The sequence below is a fragment of the Myxocyprinus asiaticus genome, chromosome 23 (assembly GCF_019703515.2).
Source record: "Myxocyprinus asiaticus isolate MX2 ecotype Aquarium Trade chromosome 23, UBuf_Myxa_2, whole genome shotgun sequence".
Classification (NCBI taxonomy): Eukaryota; Metazoa; Chordata; class Actinopteri; order Cypriniformes; family Catostomidae; genus Myxocyprinus; species Myxocyprinus asiaticus.
Window position 1 is genome coordinate 35,771,333 of NC_059366.1, and position 23,118 is coordinate 35,794,450.

Consider the following 23,118-nt stretch of genomic DNA (forward strand, 5'->3'; position numbering starts at 1 on the left):
CCTCCCTCTCTCTCTCTTAATCACTCAGACATTGCAGTCAATGAACACACTGTTGTACAGGAGAGAACCCATACCTGATGTGCAGACCCCAGCCAAACCTTCACACCCACCCTCTCAGAATCACACTTACAAATGCCATCCTGGTGTCCATAACGACCGAACAACAGAAAGCTTTTGTTTCAGTTAACTACAGCATATCAGTGGCTTATAGTTATAAGGTTGCATTTTCCACCTCATTTCAATGAGTCTGTGTGACACATAGGCTTACTGCCATTGGCCTGTTTTAGCATGAATGCATCAATGCATATTCAAATAATACCATACAAACATTGCACAATAATATCATAACATACAGTCAATTTTGATTCAAACAAAATTAAACAAAATGAATTTAAACAAAATCTGACTATTTAAAATCAAATCTGAAAGAAAAAGAATATGGCATTGAAGAGTTCAACATCATATAATAAAATGAAAGCAGCTTTATATTATTAAAGTCGCTGACAAAAAAAAAAAAAAGAAAAGTATTTACGGTCAGGAATGTAAGTTCCTCTGCCGATGACATCTTTCACATGAGAACCGGCAGGAGAACCAGCCAGCAACGAGCAGCAGTAAACAATGTCCCATTTCACCTCAAAATAGAAAATAATTTAATACACAGCAAACTCGGCTAAATCCGGAGAACATCCAGACATTTGATTAAAAGTCTAAGGGACTGACAGAAATGGATAAACCACTGAAAGTCCAGCGCTGCAGAGGAAGGGACCTGTAGTGTTGTCACACACCTGCAGGGGGCATTCATATTGTCCCACGTTTGGAGGAAAGAGCTTATATAAAAGATAACACTAAATGGCAAACATTGACAATGGCAATGTTTTGAGTAACAATCAAATAATTCTAAAACTTTAAGTGTACTATAACAAGGTTTTTTTTTTTTAATCCCTGGTGGCTCTACTAAAAAACATGATTTTGACCCCTGTAAGAGAGGTGCTTATTCAGTCCAGCAGGAGGCGCTATAGCAGCAGAATCAGAGGTTGGAGTGTAGTTGTCATCATATTAGTGTAACAATGTATGTGTAAATATGTATGTAAAATTACACGCGTGTGTGTCTGCAGCTATGTGATGTTCCAGGCTGTCCCGCAGCTGCACCTGTGGCAGACGAGGGCTCATTGTCACTGGACTCGTGTGTGTGAGAGTGTGTGTTCTCCTTGCGAAGGCCCATGCTGATGTGACTCTGGAGTGCAGCAGGCATGAGCCACTCTTTAGGCAGACAACTCTGGAGGAATGGAATACAGGAACTGAGATATGCCAACCTATTCACCCAGCGCGGGATCTCTCTACCACACAGCAACTACAGACAGAGAATTAATAATAGACAGATGAAATGGTGTGGAATGGAATTACAGACTAGATTTGCATTTCCTGAAAGAAATACCATCGCTTGCAAAGCAGCAAAAGAATAGTTTTAAAGTTTAAGATAAGCTTAGTTTTTAGGCTTTAGTTCTGTGTCCAGGAAATGCTGCATAAGAGCCACTTTAGTCATTGTCATGAATCACATCAACACATAGTAACTGTTTGCGCAGTTTAAAGGTGGCTTATGGTTAAGTATATGCAAGAAAGACAAGTATGGAATAAATATATGCAGGGAATCACAATTCAGCAGTGTTAGAACAAGCACAATTCATTATGCAGATATTATGATGATGTCATTATTGTCAGTTACAGTTTAACAATGTAAGTCAAATGTAAGTCTGAAATTGTCTACTAAACAGTGTTTGAATGGAGTCTGTACATTAAGCAGTTCGGGCTGAATTACCGTAATTGCATAAGTTTAAAGGAGTATTCCTGGTTCAGTAAAAAAGTTCAGCTCAATCGACAGCATTTGTGGCATAATGTTGATTATTACCACAAAAATACATTTCTACTTGTCCCTCATTTTCTTTATAAAAAGTAAAAATTTATGTTACAGTGTGGCACTTACAATGGAAGTGAATGGGACCAATTTTGTGAAGGTTTAAAGGCAGAAATGTGGAGCTTGAAATTTTATAAAAGCACTTACATTCATTGTTTTTTTAAAACACGTGTATTATTTGAGCTGTAAAGTTGTTTTAATCGTCGTTTTTGCTAGATTACTGGGTTCCCTTTCGATCAGTGATGGGAAGATCGGATCATTTTACTGACTTGGATCTTTGAGTCTCGTTCAGCAAAAGGAACGAAACTTTATTCAAGTTGTTTCATTCATTTTGTTCATTTGTGCAGAATTAAATTAAAATGTTACATTTTCAATAGCCAAATCCCCCCCAACACGTCTACTTACGCTAACTTTGATTATAGTCTCAATAAGGAAAAATTGATAATGCAGCCAAGGACAAATTATGAGAAACAGAAATGATTAGTTCACCTCTGGATTGAATCTTCTTGTCTGAGTCATTCCTTCTTTTGGCAAAAGAACAAACGACTCGGACCAGAAGACTCGCGTGTGAGCAATGCATAGCGTATACAGCTGTCACGTGACAAAAGAACGAACGACTTGGACCAAAAGAGTTGAAAGGTGAACTAATCATTTCTGTTTCCTGTACAGCGCCTATGTGGTTTTAACGTAACAAACAAACGGAGGCTGCGCAATGCACATGCGCGGCCAACACAAAATGAACGAATAACTCTTTAGACTACTCGTTCTTCTGAGTCACATAAAAGATTCGTTCAAAATTAACAAATCGTTCATGAACGACCCATCACTACTTTCGATTCTGTTCACTTCAACATTGCTCTGGGAAAGTACTTTCCTCGACAACCTAAGTGAAACCCTTGTAAAATAACGGCAATCTTCTGATTGGCAATGATGTTTGAGCCCCGCCCCTTTAGGCGCGCATCAGGCGTATATTAGTGGGTGTTCAAGCATCATTACTTCAGATTTTCTTCCTTCACGACTACAAGTATTCGACTTCCTCTAGGAAAGCCTCTAATGCTTCGCCGTCAAGATACAAAATTCAGCGGACGACCCTTCTCTGCGAGACGCTAACAGGAAAACTCTTCGCCTGTAAGCGGACGACATTTTTAATTTAGCTTTTACTTCTACATCGTTTTAAATTTTTCGCTCCAATTTAGTTTAGTTTTCATTTTGTTTGTTAGTTCTTTGTTAGATTTAGTTTTGAAATATTTTTTAGTTTTTGTTTTCATTACATTTTTAGGTTTTATTTTATTTTTTATATCAAGTGATACATATAGAATGGGGAAAACAGGCATTTGTGCAACGTTGGTCGTAGAGTTGAACACCCAAATGTACAGTTTGTAAATAATACTTATATTAAAAATCTTAATTTTAATAAGACCAACTGAATTTCATTACTTATATTACAGTAGAATAAAACACATAATTCCGATTTAAGAATGCTTCTTTTTTATTGAACTCTTTAGTGCATTTGACATGAGAAAGTAAGTCTTGTCGCAACTCTGAAAACTGAACATCAAAGAAAACTCTATACCAATTCCAAATGAAATGTAAAACAAATCACTGATTGACCATGTAAGACAGAATGAGTGAAAAGACTGTGTGGGAGAGAGAGAGAGAGAAAGAAAGTCAGAATAAATTACTGGATATTATATTGTTTCTATTCTCCTTGTTTTAACATCATGCATTGGCAACACAACAAACAGTCATTCCAATAAAGGTTCAAATGTGTCATAATTGAAGTCCCAGACACGGCTAGCGCATTTTCTATAGGGTGACCAGATTTTGAAAGCCTCAAACTGGGACACCTGGAGGGGGTTTGCGATACATGCATATATATATATATATATATATATATATATATATATATATATATATATATATATATATATATATATATATATATATATACCTCTCACTGGATGTTTTTTGTTTTTGGCACCATTCTGAGTAAATTCTAGAGACTGTTGAGTGTGAAAATCACAGGAGATCAGCAGTTACAGAAATACTCATACCAGCCCGTCTGGCACCAACAATCATCCATGTGATTATCTAATCAGCCAATTGTGTGGCAGCAGTGCAGTGCATACAATCATGCGGATACAGGTCAGGAGCTTCAGTTAATGTTCACATCAACCATCAGAATGGGGGAAAAATGTGATCTTAGTGATTTGGACCATGGCATGATTGTTGGTGCCAAATGGGCTGGTTTGAGTATTTCTGTAACTGCTGATCTCCTGGGATTTTCACGCTCAAAAGTTTCTAGAATTTACTCAGAATAGTGCCAAAAACAAAAAAACATCCAGTGAGTGGCAATTCTGTGGACGGAAATGCCTTGTTGATGAGAGAGGTCAACAGAGAATGGCCAGACTGGTTTGAACTGACAAAGTGTACGGTAACTCAGATAACCGCTCTGTACAATTGTGGTGATAAGAACAGAATCTCAGAATGCTATTCTAAGTTGCGAGTTGGCGCTGTTTTGCAGCATGAGAGGGACCTACACAATATTAGGCAGGTGGTTTTAATGCTGTGGCTGATTGGTGTATGTGTATATATATGTATACATACATACATTGTACTAAAATATGTAGCTAAATTCAATATAACATCTTTTAGTATGCAAAATTTTGTTTTATTTTATTATATTTTGTTTATACAATTTTAACCACATTTTAGATATTTGTAAAATTTACAAATTCCATATCACCTATTCTATCCATATGATGTCATATTGCATGTGTAATAATGATATGATTTGTCAGTGCTTGAAATTTCTTGTCAGCTACACATTTTTACACTAAATTTGCAACATTAGAACTTAACAGTTAGAATACAATTCCACATTTAAGTGCTTGTACTTTAAAAATACAGCTGTATGAATATGACGTGAAATCTCTTATTTAACACTGTGGCCATGAGAAAGTGAACATGTCTTTGCTTATGTAATGAGGGCAATAGGCCATCTGCTTTAGAGGTCTGCACAGGCCTAAAAATGAAACCCGAACCCGACCCGTACCCGAGACCGTGTGGCCTGACCCTACCTGGCCCGAACGATACCGTCAGATTTTAGGCCCTAACCCGACCCGAAATTGCTTTCTCCAGGGGTTTTCAAAGTGTGGGGCGCGCCTCTCCAGGGGGCACTAGATAGAACATGTCATAATTAATATATACACTACCGGTCAAAAGTTTTGAAACACTTACTATTCATTATTGTAAATTTTCTCTTTTTTTTTTCTTTTACATTTTAGAATAATAAAGTCATCAAAACTATGGAATAACATAAATGGAACTATGGGAATTATGTTGTGACTAAACAAAATCCAAAATAAATCAAAACTGAGTTATATTTTAGCATCTTCATAGTAGTCACCCTTTGCCTAGAATTTGCAGACATGTACTCTTGACATTTTCTCAACCAACTTCTTGAGGTATCACCCTGGGATGATTTTTAAACAGTATTGAAGGAGTTCCCATCTATGTTTGGCACTTATTGGCTGCTTTTCTTTATTATTTGGTCCAAGTCATCAATTTCAACAAAAAATAAATAAAATAAAAATTATTTAATTTTAGTTTTATAATGAAATAAATTAATATGGTGGCACAATTATATTTTTGTCTACAAAACTAATTTCAAACATTTAAGCATACGCCTTCAGATCAAAAGATTTTTAAGATCGTGAGAAACATTTCAGTCAAGTGTTTCAAAACTTTTGACAGGTAGTGTATATACATACAGTACTGTGCAAAAGTTTTAGGCTCTTGTGAAAAATGTTGCATAGTGAGGATTTCTTCAAAAATAGTGCCATAATTAGTTTTCATTTCTCGATTAACATCATCCAAAGTCTAGTAAACATAAAAAAAGCTAAATCACTATTTGGTGTGACCACCTTTGCTTTTAAAACAGCACCAATTATCATAGGTACACCTGGACACAGTTTTTCTTGGTTGTTAGCAGATGGGATGTTCCAAGCTTCTTGGAGAACTTGCCACAGTTCATCTATCTATTTCGGCTGTCTCAATTTCTTCTGTCTCTTCATGTAATCCCAGACTGACAAGATGTTCAGTGGAGGTCTCTGTGGGGCCATGCCATCGGTTGCAGTGTTCCCTGTTCTTCTTTTCTGTTCTATTATATTTGCAAAAGTAATGTTTGGGAGTCTAAAATGTATATTTCCTATTGACACACTAAAGTTGAAGATATAAATCACCATCTTAAGACAAATATACATCTTATGTGCCTAAGACTTTTGCACAGTTCTGTATGTGTGTGTGTGTGTGTGTGTATATATATATATATGTATATGTATATGTATGTATTGAGTTTAACTATTATATTATATTTAAAACATTATTTAAGCAGTTCTGAAAATAATAGGCTTTTTTGTGAAGATTTTCTGATATTTGTCAAGCCCGCCAATAAAGCAGATGTGACGTATTAGTCTGTAATTACAATGGAGCGGTTTCTGAGACCACCAAATTCGAATCCTTCAGTTTCAGGTGACAAACCCTAAAGATGACGAAACGATGAGCAGTATTTAAGTTTAGGATTTACATGGACAGGATCAGTTGATGCACCACAACCTTTATGTGTCGTTTGTCAGGAGATTTTAGCTAATTACAGCATGCGACCTGCTTAATTCCGCAGACACCTTGACACCAAGCATGCTGAGGTAGCGGGAAAACCTCCAAAGAAAACTTCAAGCCTTTCAAGGTCAGAAAAAAGTTGTCAGAGAATTTGTCAAATTAAATGTAAAGGCCACTGAAGCTTCATACCACGTTGCGCTACATATTGCCAAAGCGGACAAAGCACATAACATTGGAGAGACATTGATTCTGCCGGCAGCCAAAGACATGTGTTCCTTGATGGTAGGAGAGGCAGCAGCTTCTAAGCTTGATTCTATTCCACTCTCTGACAGCACAGTGGGTTGGCACATCTCTGAAATGACACAGGATGTGAAGGAGCAAGTGTTAGCCAGCATCAGGCACAGCCCATTTTTTGAATTCACTGATGTGGCCAGCTGAGCACAACTGTGAGGTACGTGAAAAACATGGGAATTCAAGAAGAGTTTCTATTCAGCAGTCCTTTGCCCACCCACACACATATACATACACACACACTCCTCCTCTCTGTTACAAATCTTCTGCCTGGTTTGACTGAGATGGACTGTTATTAGAATATCAAATTATGTTTTTTTTTTTTTTTTTGCTAGGAACTAGCATTGTTTTTGTTCCATTTTTTTTTCTCCACCATTGTAAAAATGATATAATATAAAAAGTTTAATATATAAAGTTGTATATTCAATGTCATAATTCACTTCTGTACTTTTCTTGTTAAACAATAAATGATAAAAATTATTAAATAATGTCAAAAAAAAAAAAAAAAATTCTGACAATCTGTTCAGATGTGTTTGTGTGTGTGTTTGGGGGGCACCATCGTTTACGTTGTGTCACAAGGGAGGCCCACTGTCTTTGAAAACCCCTGGCTTACTCTAATATATTGAGTGACTCTTAGAATAGTGAGGCTCCTTTAAGAAAACCAAGGATTGAGAGATGTTTAGCTTTTAATCTTGGTTCTGAGAAATGTTAGTGTTACACTTGTTCTGTGCTCAGCATGTGAGATGCAAATGTAATGTTCGCTTACTAAATGCAAAGTAAACAGTTCATAAATGCAACAGCAGACTCCCTCTGTTATTTCCAGGATCTTATACTGGCGACGAGCGGACCCGAATCGACATTGTGCAGACACAGCGGATTGTGAAGTGAACAGGCAAAAACAATAAACTTGTGAAAAGTTGTGAGTACAAACATGGCTACCCTGGGTCGTATGGAGGAGTTTAATGAATGTTCAAGTAATTCTTTTGAGGAATACATCAAATGACTAGAATGTTTTTTTCATGCTAACGACATTGAGGATGATGGAAAAAAACGCTCCGTGCTGCTCAGTGTGTGTGGTGCAAAAACGTACTCCACATTGCGTTCTGTGCTCGCCCCAACACTACTCTCTACTGTGACCTATAGCTGCCTTAAAACACCATCACAGTCTGGCCCCGTCAGCGTTTCCATTTCCACAATTGTAAACTAAAGCCAAATCAAAGCAATTCTAACTACATCACTGAGCTTAGACGATTGTCTGTGCACTGTGCTTTCGGGAATCAGCTGGAAGCTATACTGCGTGATTGGATCATGTGTGGTGTTTTGGATGAAGCGCTACAGCGTCGCTTGCTGAAACTATGCTCACATTTAAAGAAGCAGAGGAAAAGGCGCTAGCCGCTGAAACAGGATTGTGCTCGCCTACTTCATCAACAACAGCATGAGTCATCTCCCAGGGATGATGTCCATTCCACAGCTAACCCTAACCCTCCACGCACAACTCATCATGCGCCCCACAGAGAGCGAACCACATTATAGCAACCACCAGGAGGTTACCCCATGTGACTCTACCCTCCCTAGCAACCGGGCCAATTTGGTTGCTTAGGAGACCTGGCTGGAGTCACTCAGCACACCCTAGATTCGAACTCGTAACTCCAGGTGTGGTAGTCAGCATCTTTACTCGCAGAAGACAGATAGACCATTCTTCAGATGTGGCAGACAGCACACCCCACAATCCTGTAAGTTTGCCACTGCAATATGCCATTACTGTAAAAAAAAGGAGGCACATAGCTTGTGTGTGTTTGAAAAAGACTGCAAACAGTACTGACAAGGGTACAGCCAATTCCAAAGTAGAACAGCAAACAAATATCGTAACACACAAACAACAGAATGATTACTCCGTTTACAACACCAGTAAGAAGTCAGGTGGGGGGAAGAGACCATATCTGGCCACCGTCATTTTAAATAAAAAAGCACACACAATGGAGGTGGATTCAGGAGCGGCATGCTCCTTGATTAGTGAACACACTTATCACACATTGTGGCAGCTCAACCCCTGAAATGGATCAAGACAACAGAATACTAAGGCAGTGGTCACAGTCAACAATGGAAGTGAAAGGAAAATTATTTGTGGAAGTACTGTATAAAGGGACACAAAACACGCTGCCCTTGTTGTCAGCCAGGGCAAGGGCACAAGCCTATTGGGAAGAGACTGGTTTGAGGCTCTAGGTATATCAGTGGAGGGAGTACACAGGGTACAGCTGCAGTCTATGGAGGCAAACTTGACTGAATATGCTGAGGTCTTCCAAGACATTGGGGTTTGTCGGGCCCCCCCAGTTTCCATTGACATTGATCCTGCAGCCACTCCGCATTTCTTCAAGGCACATCCAGTCCCCTTTGCTTTACGGCCACAGCTCGATGAAGAGTTGGAAAAATCAGAGGCTCAGGGAATTTTTGAGGCGGTGAAATTGTTCTTTGGTAACAGGGAGTTTCCTTTTAATATCTATCTGAATTTATAGAAAACACAGCATGTATATGACATTTTAGAGGGCTTTCATTTTGAAATTCAACATAAGACAGTCCTGACATTGTGTGAGTGACTTTCTGAGGTCGTGTATTATCATTCTGAAGTGAAATTGTTCTTTGGAAACAATGAATTTACTTTAAATATCTATCTGAATCAGTAAAAGACCAGTAGTACAGATAGTCTTTATAAAAATGAATCTTATTATCTTAAGAGCACAAACCCTAAATTAATACCCTATATTACACAGTGTACAAGATCTACTATAGTATTCGTTTTGTTTCACATTATGTTAATGTACATAAAAAAAATAATTGAAGTAATATTTCAAAGGAATATATATTTTTAGCACTTAGTGTTATGGCAGACCAGTCCAATGTTACTCACAAGAAATAATTATGTTAACCTTGTAAAACAATGCATGTTTCACTTATTTACTCAGGAAGTATATAGGCTGTGAGATACAGGACGACAATAATAATAATAATACTAATAAGAGTTGCGAGGATGCTGGAGAACTGGTGCTCTCTGCTCCACATCACAAAAAGATTGAAACAGTTGTGGGACTTTTGTGCTACTGGTGGTAAGACATCACAAAGCTCCATGGCCCAATCTTGTTTGTGTAACAAGTTCTTTTCTATACAGTAATGGACTTGTTTTTAACATGTAACTGATATTTTTTCCAATCATTTGTGCAGAATGCTCTTACCCTGACTAGGAGAATCCGTCCCAGACAACTGATACAACACCATGACGTGGCAATGAGGATTTTCATGTACAACAAAATCGAGCAAATGCCAGTACTCCAGTTGTAATGTTCAATTCCAGTGCTTATGTGTGTAAATACATGTACTCAAATGTATTGTCTTTTGTAGTTACATGCATGACAACCTGTAATTTGTAACCAAAAAGAATCCTTTTATTTAACTGACTTGCTTTAAAGTGTTACAAAAAAAAGACACTCTTTAAAACCTATTTACCTCAAAATGCCTTGATAGAACTCAATAAAACATTTGTCAACTAAATGACAAAAAATATTTTGTCAAATGAGACATCATTTATATTCATATTATTCCAAACCCAAACGACTGACTTCTTCTATGGGAGGAACTCAAAAGGAGCTGTCAGGAATAATAATATAGGGACTGACAGCCTCACTTTCATTTCAGCCTCATTAGCAGCATTTACATTTGACAATGTATTCTCATATTCCACAGAAGAAACTAAATGGTACAGGTTTAAAAAAAAAAAAAAAAAAAACATGAGGGTGAGTAAATGACAAAATTTTCATTTTTAAGTACGTCATCCCAAAGACAATGTAACGTTTTTTTTTATTTTGTATTGCACTTTCATTTCAAGACATGACATTGTAACTTAAAAGAAATTTGACATAACAGAAAAATAAACAATCTCATATTACACATTTTAAAAGGTGTTCTGTATTGGAGCTGGAACCACTGAGTTTTGGAGCAGGTGAGTCAAGTGCTCAAAGTTGATGGGCAGTACACAAGGGAAATATCTGAAAAAGATGGCAATAACTAATGAGTCATTTATCACAGTCAGAACATGATGCTGTATTTTAGAAAGGGACCCTGTAATAGTACCTCCTAAAACATTCACACAAAAGTGCTAAAATGCAAAATTCTAATAAATATGACCTTAAAATTGCTTTTATTAAATACAAAAACCAAATGTGAAACCAAATGATTGGCATAGCAGATCTTGTACACTGTGTAATATAGGGTATTAATTTATGGTTGGTGCTCTTAAGATCATCTAATATGATTAATGTTGACACTCTACAAATGCAATTTTCAGCTGTCGACACTTAACAAGACACTACACATGTTTATAACTGAGAGAAACTGATACAAACCTTAAATCACAGTATTCCTCTGATGGCATCCATTTCTTTAAATGTTTGCGGCCTTGGAGCTTATCTGTATGTGATTGATTCCATGCACATGAGAGCTGTGACTCTGGTCCCGCCCTGATAGTAAAACGAAGCGTGATTGGTTGAAGATAGTACGTGCTACGATTGGTCTGTGTAATGTGGCCGTTATCTGATTGGCTTGAGTAGACAAAGGGTGGAGTCCACCTATTATTTGTAGATTTGTGTGCACATCTTGATGCTAGATTTGTTTCAAAATTGACAAATGCGTGTAGCGATCTGCAAATGCACAGGAAGCAATCCACAAATAAATGCGGGTGATTTACAAATGAATGCTGGACACAGTTGTGTTTGTGATTTAAAAAAAATATTTGTAACTAACTCTTTTTTTTTTTTTTTTTTTGTGAAACTCCTAACATATATTTGTAAATCTCATTCTTTTTATTTGTGTATTAATTTCATTTTTGTGAAACTCCTTATATTTATTTGTGGATCTCATTCAATTTATTTGTGAATCTCTTTCCATTTGTATGTTAATATGCAACAATTCTATCTCCATACATTTTTGCCCCCTGCAGTAAGTGTAAATGCAGATGAGCAATCTGATCAGAGCGTGTATGGAGGGACAGCCCAGAATGCGCTTGTCCAGAGAGGAGATGAGAATGTAAACAGAGACAGAAGATAAATCTCCACACATCTAACATACCAAAGAAAACTTTTCATTTGAGTTGCGTATTCTGGCTGGCAGGTGTAAAGTTATCGAATAAATTGTCATTTTTTAGCTTGCCATCTATCTTGAGAAATACAGTAAAATTTCTTACATTCCTTCAAGAGCAATTAGACACTGGTCTTACCCCATCAACGCTTAAGGTTCATGTAGTGACTATTTCGGCGTTTCATGGAGGAGGGTTCCTCTATAGGCAGACATGATCTGATCATAAAATTCTGGAGCAAGGCAACTGAATGCCTCTCACTCTGCTATGGTGCCAACTTGGGTCCTAAATCTAGTGCTTAAGGCACTCATGAGCCCCCCCGTTCGAGCCATTGGAATCTGTCAAGTTGCAAGTGCTTTTGATAAAGACCACACTCCTGTTAGCTTTGGCCTCATTTAAATGGGTGGGGGACATACAGGCGCTGTCGACTGACAGCTCATGTCTGGAGTTCAGACCAGGTCTTTCAAAGGACACAATTAAACCTAGAAAATTTTCCATTTTATCAACGCCTTAGAGGACTCAGGTGGTCCGTCTGCAAGCCGTCTGTCCCCCACCATTTAGTTCAGATGAAGAGCAGTCTATGCATTTGTTATGCCATGTGCAGGCATTACACACATACAGGTGCATCTCAATAAATTAGAATGTCGTGGAAAAGTTCATTTATTTCAGTAATTCAACTCAAATTGTGAAACTCGTGTATTAAATAAATTCAATACACACAGACTGAAGTAGTTTAAGTCTTTGGTTCTTTTAATTGTGATGATTTTGGCTCACATTTAACAAAAACCCACCAATTCACTATCTCAAAAAATTAGAATATGGTGACATGCCAATCAGCTAATCAACTCAAAACACCTGCAAAGGTTTCCTGAGCCTTCAAAATAGTCTCTCAGTTTGGTTCACTAGGCTACACAATCATGGAGAAGACTGCTGATCTGACAGTTGTCCAGAAGACAATCATTGACACCCTTCACAAGGAGGGTAAGCCACAAACATTCATTGCCAAAGAAGCTGGCTGTTCACAGAGTGCTGTATCCAAGCATGTTAACAGAAAGTTGAGTGGAAGGAAAAAGTGTGGAAGAAAAAGATGCACAACCAACCGAGAGAACCGCAGCCTTATGATTGTCAAGCAAAATCGATTCAAGAATTTGGGTGAACTTCACAAGGAATGGACTGAGGCTGGGGTCAAGGCATCAAGAGCCACCACACACAGACATGTCAAGGAATTTGGCTACAGTTGTCGTATTCCTCTTGATAAGCCACTCCTGAACCACAGACAACGTCAGAGGCATCTTACCTGGGCTAAGGAGAAGAAGAACTGGACTGTTGCCCAGTGGTCCAAAGTCCTCTTTTCAGATGAGAGCAAGTTTTGTATTTCATTTGGAAACCAAGGTCCTAGAGTCTGGAGGAAGGGTGGAGAAGCTCATAGCCCAAGTTGCTTGAAGTCCAGTGTTAAGTTTCCACAGTCTGTGATGATTTGGGGTGCAATGTCATCTGCTGGTGTTGGTCCATTGTGTTTTTTGAAAACCAAAGTCACTGCACCCGTTTACCAAGAAATTTTGGAGCACTTCATGCTTCCTTCTGCTGACCAGCTTTTTAAAGATGCTGATTTCATTTTCCAGCAGGATTTGGCACCTGCCCACACTGCCAAAAGCACCAAAAGTTGGTTAAATGACCATGGTGTTGGTGTGCTTGACTGGCCAGCAAACTCACCAGACCTGAACCCCATAGAGAATCTATGGGGTATTGTCAAGAGGAAAATGAGAAACAAGAGACCAAAAAATGCAGATGAGCTGAAGGCCACTGTCAAAGAAACCTGGGCTTCCATACCACCTCAGCAGTGCCACAAACTGATCACCTCCATGCCACGCCGAATTGAGGCAGTAATTAAAGCAAAAGGAGCCCCTACCAAGTATTGAGTACATATACAGTAAATGAACATACTTTCCAGAAGGCCAACAATTCACTAAAAATGTTTTTTTTTTTATTGGTCTTATGATGTATTCTAATTTTTTGAGTGAATTGGTGGGTTTTTGTTAAATGTGAGCCAAAATCATCACAATTAAAAGAACCAAAGACTTAAACTACTTCAGTCTGTGTACACTGAATTTATTTAATACACGAGTTTCACAATTTGAGTTGAATTACTGAAATAAATGAACTTTTCCACGACATTCTAATTTATTGAGATGCACCTGTATGTTGATTGCACCCACCGGTTTCAACTGTTGGATCAGCTCTTTATTTGTTATGAAAGGCATGTCCGTCTCCAAACACAGGCTCTCTCACTAGATTGTTGATGCGATCGCTCTCGCATATGAATCACAGGGTGTGAATTGCCCTATTGGCGCAAAAGCATGGCCTCTTCATGGCCGTCGACAAATGATGTGTCCTTACAAGACATATGTCTGGCAGCAGGCTGGTCTTCGCAAAATATGTTCGCAAGGTTTTACAACCTGGACGTGGCATCTATCTCTTCATAAGTCCTCTCTGTTTTAGAGTTATTTTTATATATCCAACAGGTATGCCAAAACTTTCTGTTGTGGGTAGGCTACCAGTAATAATTAATACAGCCACCAATATGTAAGCTGTGATTATAATACCCCCTCTCAAGTCTCAAGCACTCCCTATAAAAATTCCAACCTGGGTTGCGAAAAGGGTTATAATCACACTGTGTGGTCTATATAGATTCCCAGACTATATTAGCCCCCATCTGGTATTACCCATGTGGGGTTATTCATATACATATACACTTAAAGCATATCTACAATCATCTGCCTGCAGCCCTGTGACTCTTTATACATGACTGTATTTAAGTGTTTTACCACTGGGGGTGTGACGTCACGTAGTGTGGTGGGATGGGATTCTGTTTCCCATAACAATGTCAAAGTGAACTGAATCGAAAGGGAACATTTCCAGTTATGCATGTAACCTCGGTTCCCTGAGATGAAGGGAACGAGACATTGTGAAAGCTGCCACACTACTACTTCAGTGATTTGAGGAAAGAGAAATGCCCTCTGTCCCTCAGTCAGAAAATCTGAAGTACTGATCCTCGAGCGCCTGCTTATACACGCTTGATGCGCGCCTAAAGGGGCGGGGCTCAAACATCATTGCCAATCAGAAGATTGACGTTATTGTACAAGGCTTTCGTCAAGGAAAGTACTTTCCCATAGCAATGTCTCGTTCCCTTCATCTCAGGGAACCGAGGTTACATGCATAACCAGATATGTTTTACAGCATTATGTCATCATGGCAACAAAGTTGTAAAATGTTATATAACTTTACACAAAAAATGTTATCACACTAAAATAATGTTTATGTGCACATTATTTACATCTTACAACTATACTTTAAAGCAGTGAGTATTATAATTTGTCCAGATTGGCCCCATTTACAGTTTTAAGTACCTCACTGTAACAATGTAATGTGTTTTTTTTTGTTTTTTTTTTTAAGAAAAGGAGGGACAAGTGGATATTAATTACTTATGTCACAAATGCTGTTAATTGAGCTTAACTCGTATTGAGCTCATAATATTCCTTTAATACTTAGAATGGAGGAAAATCAATATAGTGCTGCCTAGGAGGCACCGTAATTTTTACTTGGACAAACAGCAGTTTTCTTATCAGTCAGTAAGGTCACACTGTATATGGCCAAGTCTATTCATTTGAAAAAGACAGACAGAAAGAGGCGTGGTGGAGCAAACTACCTCAGAAAGCGAGGAGGAAAAATGGTTGCAGTTTTTGTGCATGAGGTGGTAGGCATTCCCCTTGAACTCCATGCCCAGCTCCTCCATTATTTTATCAACGTCCTCCTCTGCAAAGTCTGTCGTAACCAGAGCTTTAGCTTCTCTGGAGAGCAGACAGGACTCGTAAGAGGTTTCAGTGAGACACGTGTGTATGTTATTGTGCATGTGTGTGTGCATATGTTACGCTCACTCTAATTTGAAAGTCTCCCCCAGTTCTGAGGCATTTCCAGGATCGATCTCAAAAATGCCACTGAACGGGTACGGATGGCCCCCATATGCAAATTCTAAAAAACAAAACAGCAAACAATAAGTCAACGTGCAGTGCTGTTCGCAACCTATATTACTTGATACAGTATATTCAATAAAAAAATAAAAAATAAATAAATAAAATAGAGATTGATTTTATTAATCAGAAATTTACTGAATCGTGAAAAATGGGCATTTAGAAGTGTAGCGAATAAAGTGGAGCATTTTGACAAAAAATTACAAATCTGACAAATATTTATTTTTTCAGAATAATTTATACAAATGAATTGTGCACAATAAGACCAGGAACATGCATTAAAAAGTAAATGGGGTTGATTTTGATATAATTTTTTTGTGTGAAAGAGTGACTATGATGGAGAGCCTGTGAGTCGGTCTCAATCACAGGATTTTAATGTATCTGGAGGACTTATTTCTTTGTTTACTCAACATTTTGCAATATTTATCAGGGTTTTGCAATATAAGAAGATCTTTACAGTTTTATTGTGCAGAGGTTTTAATCTGTCCAATTTATTGTAGTATTTGGTGTTTTAACTCTTCTTTATTTATTCAATTATGTATTTAAGAATGTGGAGGGGAGGGTTAATTTAAAATTAAGGGTTTTATTTAAAACACTGGTATAGTCCAATTAGAAAATTCTTTATTTAACCCAGCCGCCACCAGCTTGAAAAACAAAATGGCCGTCGAGTATTTGGAGCACATGGACAAGATTGTTAGTGTTGTTTGAGCACAAAGGAAACTCCGGCCACCATTGTTTAGGGTGGGGAGTGGGTACTGGTCTGGTACCAGAAACAGGTCTAGCTTTTAGACTGTTTTTAATTGACCATGGTTTTGTTTGCTCTTCAGCAGTTTCTCTCGCTCTCTTTTTTTTTATTTTTATATAAACATCTTTTTGGAATGCCATTCCTTCTCTCTGGCATGATTCTCCTAGTGACTTGGTCCCTATCACAGTGATACAAAACAAATGAAATATTAAGAGTAGACAGCATGTTACTGTACATTGTCACTTTATGTCTCAGCTCAGAGGCCCCACTTACGAGAGACTTGTGTTTCCAATCAGAGGGTGTTTTCAAACCAGGATTGGCATTTTTCAACCGCTTTACACAATTTGTCTACTACACTGATACACCCACAGATTGAGAAATGCCCATTATTGTTCTGCAGAGACCTATACTTTCCACTGACTAGGCAACTTTGATTTTTCTTCCTCTGTTGTTTCTTCACTAAACAAACAGCACTCTATTGCCATCTCTAGGTCAGTCTGTGCCTTACTGTCTTTAACTCAAATTCAGCCACCCCATGTTTGATTAGGGTTGGAGCTGAACTCCGCAGGATGTGGCCCTACAGAAACGGAATCAAATAGACTAAAGTTAAATGCAAAGATTTGATGATATGATTAAATAGGTCAATAGGTCACTGTACCTCTGCTGTAGACCTCTATTCCTGAGTGGAAGACTCCAATACCCAGAGTGGAGGTGTATTCATTTATCCAGTACTAAGAGAGTACAAAGAGCTCAACATACAAGCACATTTTAAATGTATACATGATGCTTTTGCATTTGAACTTATACCTAAATTATGTATAGGCTTTTGGTTCGAAGTCAACATGAATGGCAGATGCTTACAATGTAGCAAGTAGCTACCATACAAGATTTTATCTTTATAATTGTTGGGGCAATTGTAATACTAGGACTGAACAGATCAATTGAATCTTTAAAATCTGTACCATCTGAATGAAGTACTACAATAATGATATTATTACTTGAATGTGTGCTCATATAGTTAATATATACGGTCAGTTAATAAAACATTTTCATGTGTTTTCGTGTAGTTGCAACACTATGACTTTCTCAATGTAAATATTTTTAGAGCACTATTACTATTGGCATATTTACATGTTTCTTATACCAAAATATGGCAGGTATATTGGTATTAGTCTGAGAAATGTGAAGGAAAATGTAAAAATGTTCCAAATGCCCCCCGTCTCCCCAATTAGCTTTAAAGCTTAAGGGGAGGGGTAAATAAAGAGAATGTGTGAGGCCAAAAAGGGGCACCAGCTGCCCTCCATGAATAATAGAACATGTCGAACATGATTTAATGTACACAGATCCCCACCCTCTTCATGCATGTGCGTGTGTGTGCTTTATGTGGTATTTGTTTGAGTGTGGTTGAAATTCAGTTTTGACTTTAGAATCTCTTGCAGCATCAGCTCAATAGTTTCTAACACAGACACAAACGACACACAAGTACAGTTAAAGTCAGAGGTTTACATACACTTAGGTTAAAGTCATTAAAACTAATTTTTTTAACCACTCCACAGATTTCATATTAGCAAACTATAGTTTTGGCAAGTCATTTAGGACATCTACTTTGTGCATGACAAGTAATTTTTTTACAGACAGATTGTTTCATTTTTAATTAACTATATCACAATTCCAGTGGGTCAGACGTTTACATACACTAAGTTAACTGTGCCTTAAAGCAGCTTGGAATATTGCAGAAAATTGTGTCAAGACTTTAGACAATTAGCCAATTAGTTTCTAAGAGGAGGTGAACTGAATTGGAGGTGTACCTGTGGATGTATTTTAAGGCCTACCTTCAAACTCAGTGCCTCTTAGCTTGACATAATGGGAAAATCAAAAGAAATCAGCCAAGACCTCCAAAAATAATTGTGGACCTCCACAAGTCTGGTTCATCCTTGGGAGCAATTTCCAAACACCTAAATGTACCACGTTCATCTGTACAAACAATAGTACGCAAGTATAAACACCATGGGACCACACAGCCATCATAACGCTCAGGAAGGAGACACATTCTGTCTACTAGAGATGCACGTAGTTTGGTGTGAAAAGTGCAAATCAATCCCAGAACAACAGCAAAGGACCTTGTGAAGATGCTGGAGAAAACAGGTAGACAAGTATCTATATCTACAGTAAAACAAATCCTATATCGATATAACCTGAAAGGCTGCTCAGCAAGGAAGAAGCCAATGCTCCAAAACTGCCATAAAAAACCAGACTACAGTTTGCAAGTGCACATGGTGACAAAGATCTTACTTTTGGAGAAATGTCCTCTGGTCTGATGAAACAAAAATGTAACGGTTTGGCGTTATGTTTGGAGGAAAAAGGGTGAGGCTTGCAAGCCGAAAAACACCATCCCAACCGTGAAGCATGGGGGTGGCAGCATCATGTTGTGGGGGTGCTTTGCTGTAGGAGGGACTGGTGCACTTCACAAAATAGATGACATCATGAGGAAGGAAATTGATGTGGATATATTGAAGCAACATCTTAAGACATCAGCCAGGAAGCTCGGTCACAAATGGACAATGACCCCAAGCATACCTCCAAAATTGTGGTAAAATGGCTTAAGGACAACAAAGTCAAGGTATTGGAGTGGCCATGACAAAGCCCTGACCTCAATCTGATAGAAAATTTGCGGGCAGAACAGAAAAAGCATGTGTGAACAAGGAGGCCTACAAACCTGACTCAGTTACACCAGTTCTGTCTGGAGGAATGGGCCAAAATTCCAGCAAATTATTGTGAGAAGCTTGTGGAAGGCTACCCAAGATGTTTGACCCAAGTTAAACAATTTAAAGGTAATGCTACCAAATACTAACAAAGTGTATGTAAACTTCTGAGCCACTAGGAATGTGATGAAAGAAATAAAAGCGGAAATAAATAATTCTCTCTACTATTATTCTGACATTTCACATTCTTTTTTTTTTCTCTCCCCTTTTCTCCCCAATTTTGGAATGCCCAATTCCCAATGCGCTCAAGGTCCTTGTGGTGGCGTAGTGACTTGCCTCAATCCAGGTGGTGGAGGACGAATCTCAGTTGCCTCCATGGCTGAGACTGTCACTCCGCGCATTTTATCATGTGGCTTGTTGAGCGCGTTACCGTGGAGACCTAGTGCGTGTGGAGACTTCACGCTATTCTCCATGGCAGCATCCACGCACAACTCACCATGTGCCCCACCGAGAGCAAGAACCACATTATAGCGACCACAAGGAGGTTAACCCAACGTGACTCTACCACCCTAGCAACTGGGCCAATTGGTTGCTTAGGAGGCCAGACTGGAGTCACTCAGCACACCCTGGATTCGAACTTGCAACTCCAGATGTGGTAGTTAGCGTCTTTACTTGCTGAGCTACCCAGGCCCCTGACATTTCACATTCTTAAAATAAAGTAGTGATCCTAATTGACCTAAGACAGGGAATGTTTTCTACGATTAAATGTCAGGCATTGTGAAAAACTAAGTTTAATGTATTTGACTAAGGTGTATGTAAACTTCTGACTTAAACTGTATGTTAAAACCATCACTCAAACACACTCAATAAGCTACAATAAAAAACTGCACACATTCTCTCAAGAGTGGATTTGGAGTTCCTGCTCCCTCTCAGTAACCCTGTTCTGAAGCAATGTATCATGGGACATTAAACAGGTAGAGAAACAGCTGTTCTCTTGGCCCTCTGGGAGTGAAAACAGGAACGAATTCCCTTTTAATTGTTCCAGAGTGAAAACGTTATTTACCAATTGGAAAGGAAGCGGCAGAATGCCAGAACCATAATGAAACAATACAGTTTCTGCTCAGAGTTAACAGAAATGGGAAAAAAGCATGCTGCTTCCTAAATAAAAAATAAAACAATCACACAAATTAAATTACCACAACTATAAGTGTTCTGCACTAGCAAACTGTAAGGTCTTGCTTGTACTGTGACGATGTTTGATTCATTCATTTGAACTGGTTCTTTTTTAATAGTTAAATTGAACCAATTCGCAAAACTTTGGTTTAACACCCAACTATCACAGCTGTTGTGGTCTGCGTCGACGCAACATATACATGTTTGAAGAAGTGCATGTCAGGCTACGGTGTATGTTCGTTGCAGGCAGAAGTATAAATCGACCTAACATAGACAGCATAGACACGTACATCTCTGAGATGTCTATTTAAGAGCATTTCATCTGGAAAGCATTGCATTCTAATTATCATCTGCTAAACATCTTTAAAAAATCAGATTTACAAATATTCTAAATCATAAACGTCTCAAAGACATCTACTGGAGGTCTTATAGAAGTCCGTCTTGAAGACTTATTGCAGATGAGCAAAAAACCTAAAAAATTTGTCTTCCAAGTGTAAACACAGACATCAAATAGTTGTCTAGGTGATGCACGTGTGCCATCAGGGTAAGGGGTGAGGGAAACTGAAATAGAAACAGAGTTGTTTACAAAATGGGAATAATCAATATTATTAATAATTAACATATTAATATGGACAACTATAGTGATGCTTTTAACAATGTTAACAAAATGTTGCAATGATAATGACGCAATCTATATAACCTTGTGGAAATACTGTGATTAACAGCAATTTTCCCAAAAAAAAAAAAAAAAGAAACGTAAAAGGCAGAGAGAGGACGTCTTTTGAGTGAGGACTCGGATCTGAATAGTTTTTGAACCGGTTTAATTAAACGAACAGTCCAGCGAGCCGATTCGCTCAAATGAAGCGGCCTTCCCATCATGTAGTGACACTGACAGCGCCTCCTACAGCATGGGAGAAACAACATATTTGGGCCCCAGACTCGCGCATCAATAGACGCTGCTTGCAAGGTGTCAAAATTAGGTTTGTTTCCCATGCTTTTCCCGTGCTTTCGAAAGAAACCTTTGTGTTAGCAGCCCAGACCATTCACTAAACTATGACCACCCAGATAAATAAGTGTATCCTAAAGTCTTCATCTTCACATATGACTATTGTTACATGCTAAATTAGATCAAATAAGGAGCGAAGGTGTTGGTAAACACAGTCGGTGTAATATAAAAGAGTTGTTGAGGGGGGCCTGGGTAGCGGAGAATAGAATTCTGCCGCGGAGAATAGCGTGGGCCTCCACATGCGCTACGTCTCCGCGGTAAAGCGCTCAACAACCCACATGATAAGATGCGCGGACTGATGGTCTCAGACAAGGAGACAACTGAGATTCGTCCTCCACCACCCAGATTGAGTCACTAGGCCACCAGGAGGACTTGGAGTGCATTGGGAATTGGGCATTCCAACTTGGGGAGAAAATCGAAAAATTAAGAAAAATAAATAAAAAAATAAGAGTCGTTGGGCTTACCATGTCATACACATTAAGGATAACAGGTTCATTTGCCATGCTGAAATCCTGAGAAAGAAGTCCACGAGCAATCTGTTTATTATTGCTCTCGTGACAGTTGCCCTCTCGCGCACCCAAAAATCAGATGCGCTCAACCGGAATTACGGGTCAAAAAATGTTTAAAAAACAACAACAACGATAAACACTGTAAACCTAGCTGGGCGCTAGATCAACAACCGAAAGACCAAAACACAATAAAAATGATCCTCTCTTGTCATTTTTATTAATCAATAAAGTCATTCTGTGAAATGTTTAGAATTGGCTCGTGGGCCTAATCGGGTTACTAAAGGCGAAAAGACATTTGCAGAGGTAGACACGGACGAGGAAAGGCAACAGGGTATCAGTTTCCCATCATTGGGTAAATCTAGCAGGAGAAAACAGGCACTTGTTGCCTCCGGATGAGCTGCGTGTGGAGAGTCTCCGGTAAGCGTGAGAGGATGAGAGGCACCGAATTAGACAGATGACCACTCAGTATCTCTTCAGACTTCCTCGTTTGTCAAGGGTGGACACTATTGTATACAGAACAGCTGCTGGTTGATTAGTCCTAATCAGATGATGGGTGATGCGTCGCGACTGGCTGTCATTCAGTCAGCACCGTAACCAGCGACTCGGGAGTCAGAATTCCCGTTATTCCATATTGGGTGTTGCTGCAATGAAGCACGCATTCGCGTGTTTCAGTTGCACGGGTTTTGATGCTCGGTAGATCGCACGGGTCGTAACTGTGATGAAGGGAGCTTGGTGCAGTCCCGATCGCAACAGCCATCAGCGACGCAGTCCAGGGGTTTGTCCTTATGGAGGCCGCGCTGAAGGAATGAACAGCACGGATGCTCTCCGCAGTCTCCGGTGACACGCAGGGTTCAAATTCCTAAACACAGCTCACGGTACAAGTGATGGTATCACTCTAACCGGGTCTCGAGCGTGATCGCGCAAGGATTGTGCATACTAGAAATCAGTGGAGCGTGCGTTTATTACATCATCATCATGATCTGTGGGCAGTGCGATTCTATCAAACCCCT

The 23,118-nt window shown here is 38.8% G+C and overlaps 1 protein-coding gene and 1 long non-coding RNA gene across 2 annotated transcripts; both read right to left on the reverse strand.

The window, feature by feature from the left end:
* Window positions 1-903: 903 nt before the first annotated feature.
* On the reverse strand, window positions 904-22,102 carry LOC127413908 (deubiquitinase DESI2-like). Its single transcript, XM_051651479.1, has 5 exons — window positions 22,064-22,102; window positions 17,377-17,449; window positions 15,881-15,974; window positions 15,652-15,793; window positions 904-1,351 (listed from the first exon to the last, which is right to left on the reverse strand). The coding sequence occupies exons 1-5, from the start codon at window positions 22,100-22,102 to the stop codon at window positions 1,094-1,096; spliced, it is 606 nt and encodes a 201-aa protein (XP_051507439.1). The 3' UTR covers window positions 904-1,093.
* On the reverse strand, window positions 10,654-12,386 carry LOC127413915 (uncharacterized). The gene is made up of 3 exons (XR_007892708.1): window positions 12,087-12,386; window positions 11,218-11,331; window positions 10,654-10,860 (listed from the first exon to the last, which is right to left on the reverse strand). It is a non-coding gene; the product is annotated as an uncharacterized LOC127413915 (long non-coding RNA).
* Window positions 22,103-23,118: the final 1,016 nt, after the last annotated feature.

Bases quoted from the DNA above. Each gene is read 5' to 3' on its own strand.
- LOC127413908 (XM_051651479.1), bottom strand. From the start codon at position 22,102: ATGGCAAATGAACCTGTTATCCTTAATGTGTATGACATG. The intron at 17,450-22,063 runs GTAAGCCCAACG...GTACTCTCTTAG, and splicing joins TCCTTAATGTGTATGACATG to TACTGGATAAATGAATACAC. The intron at 15,794-15,880 runs GTGAGCGTAACA...TCTGCTCTCCAG, and splicing joins GGGGAGACTTTCAAATTAGA to AGAAGCTAAAGCTCTGGTTA.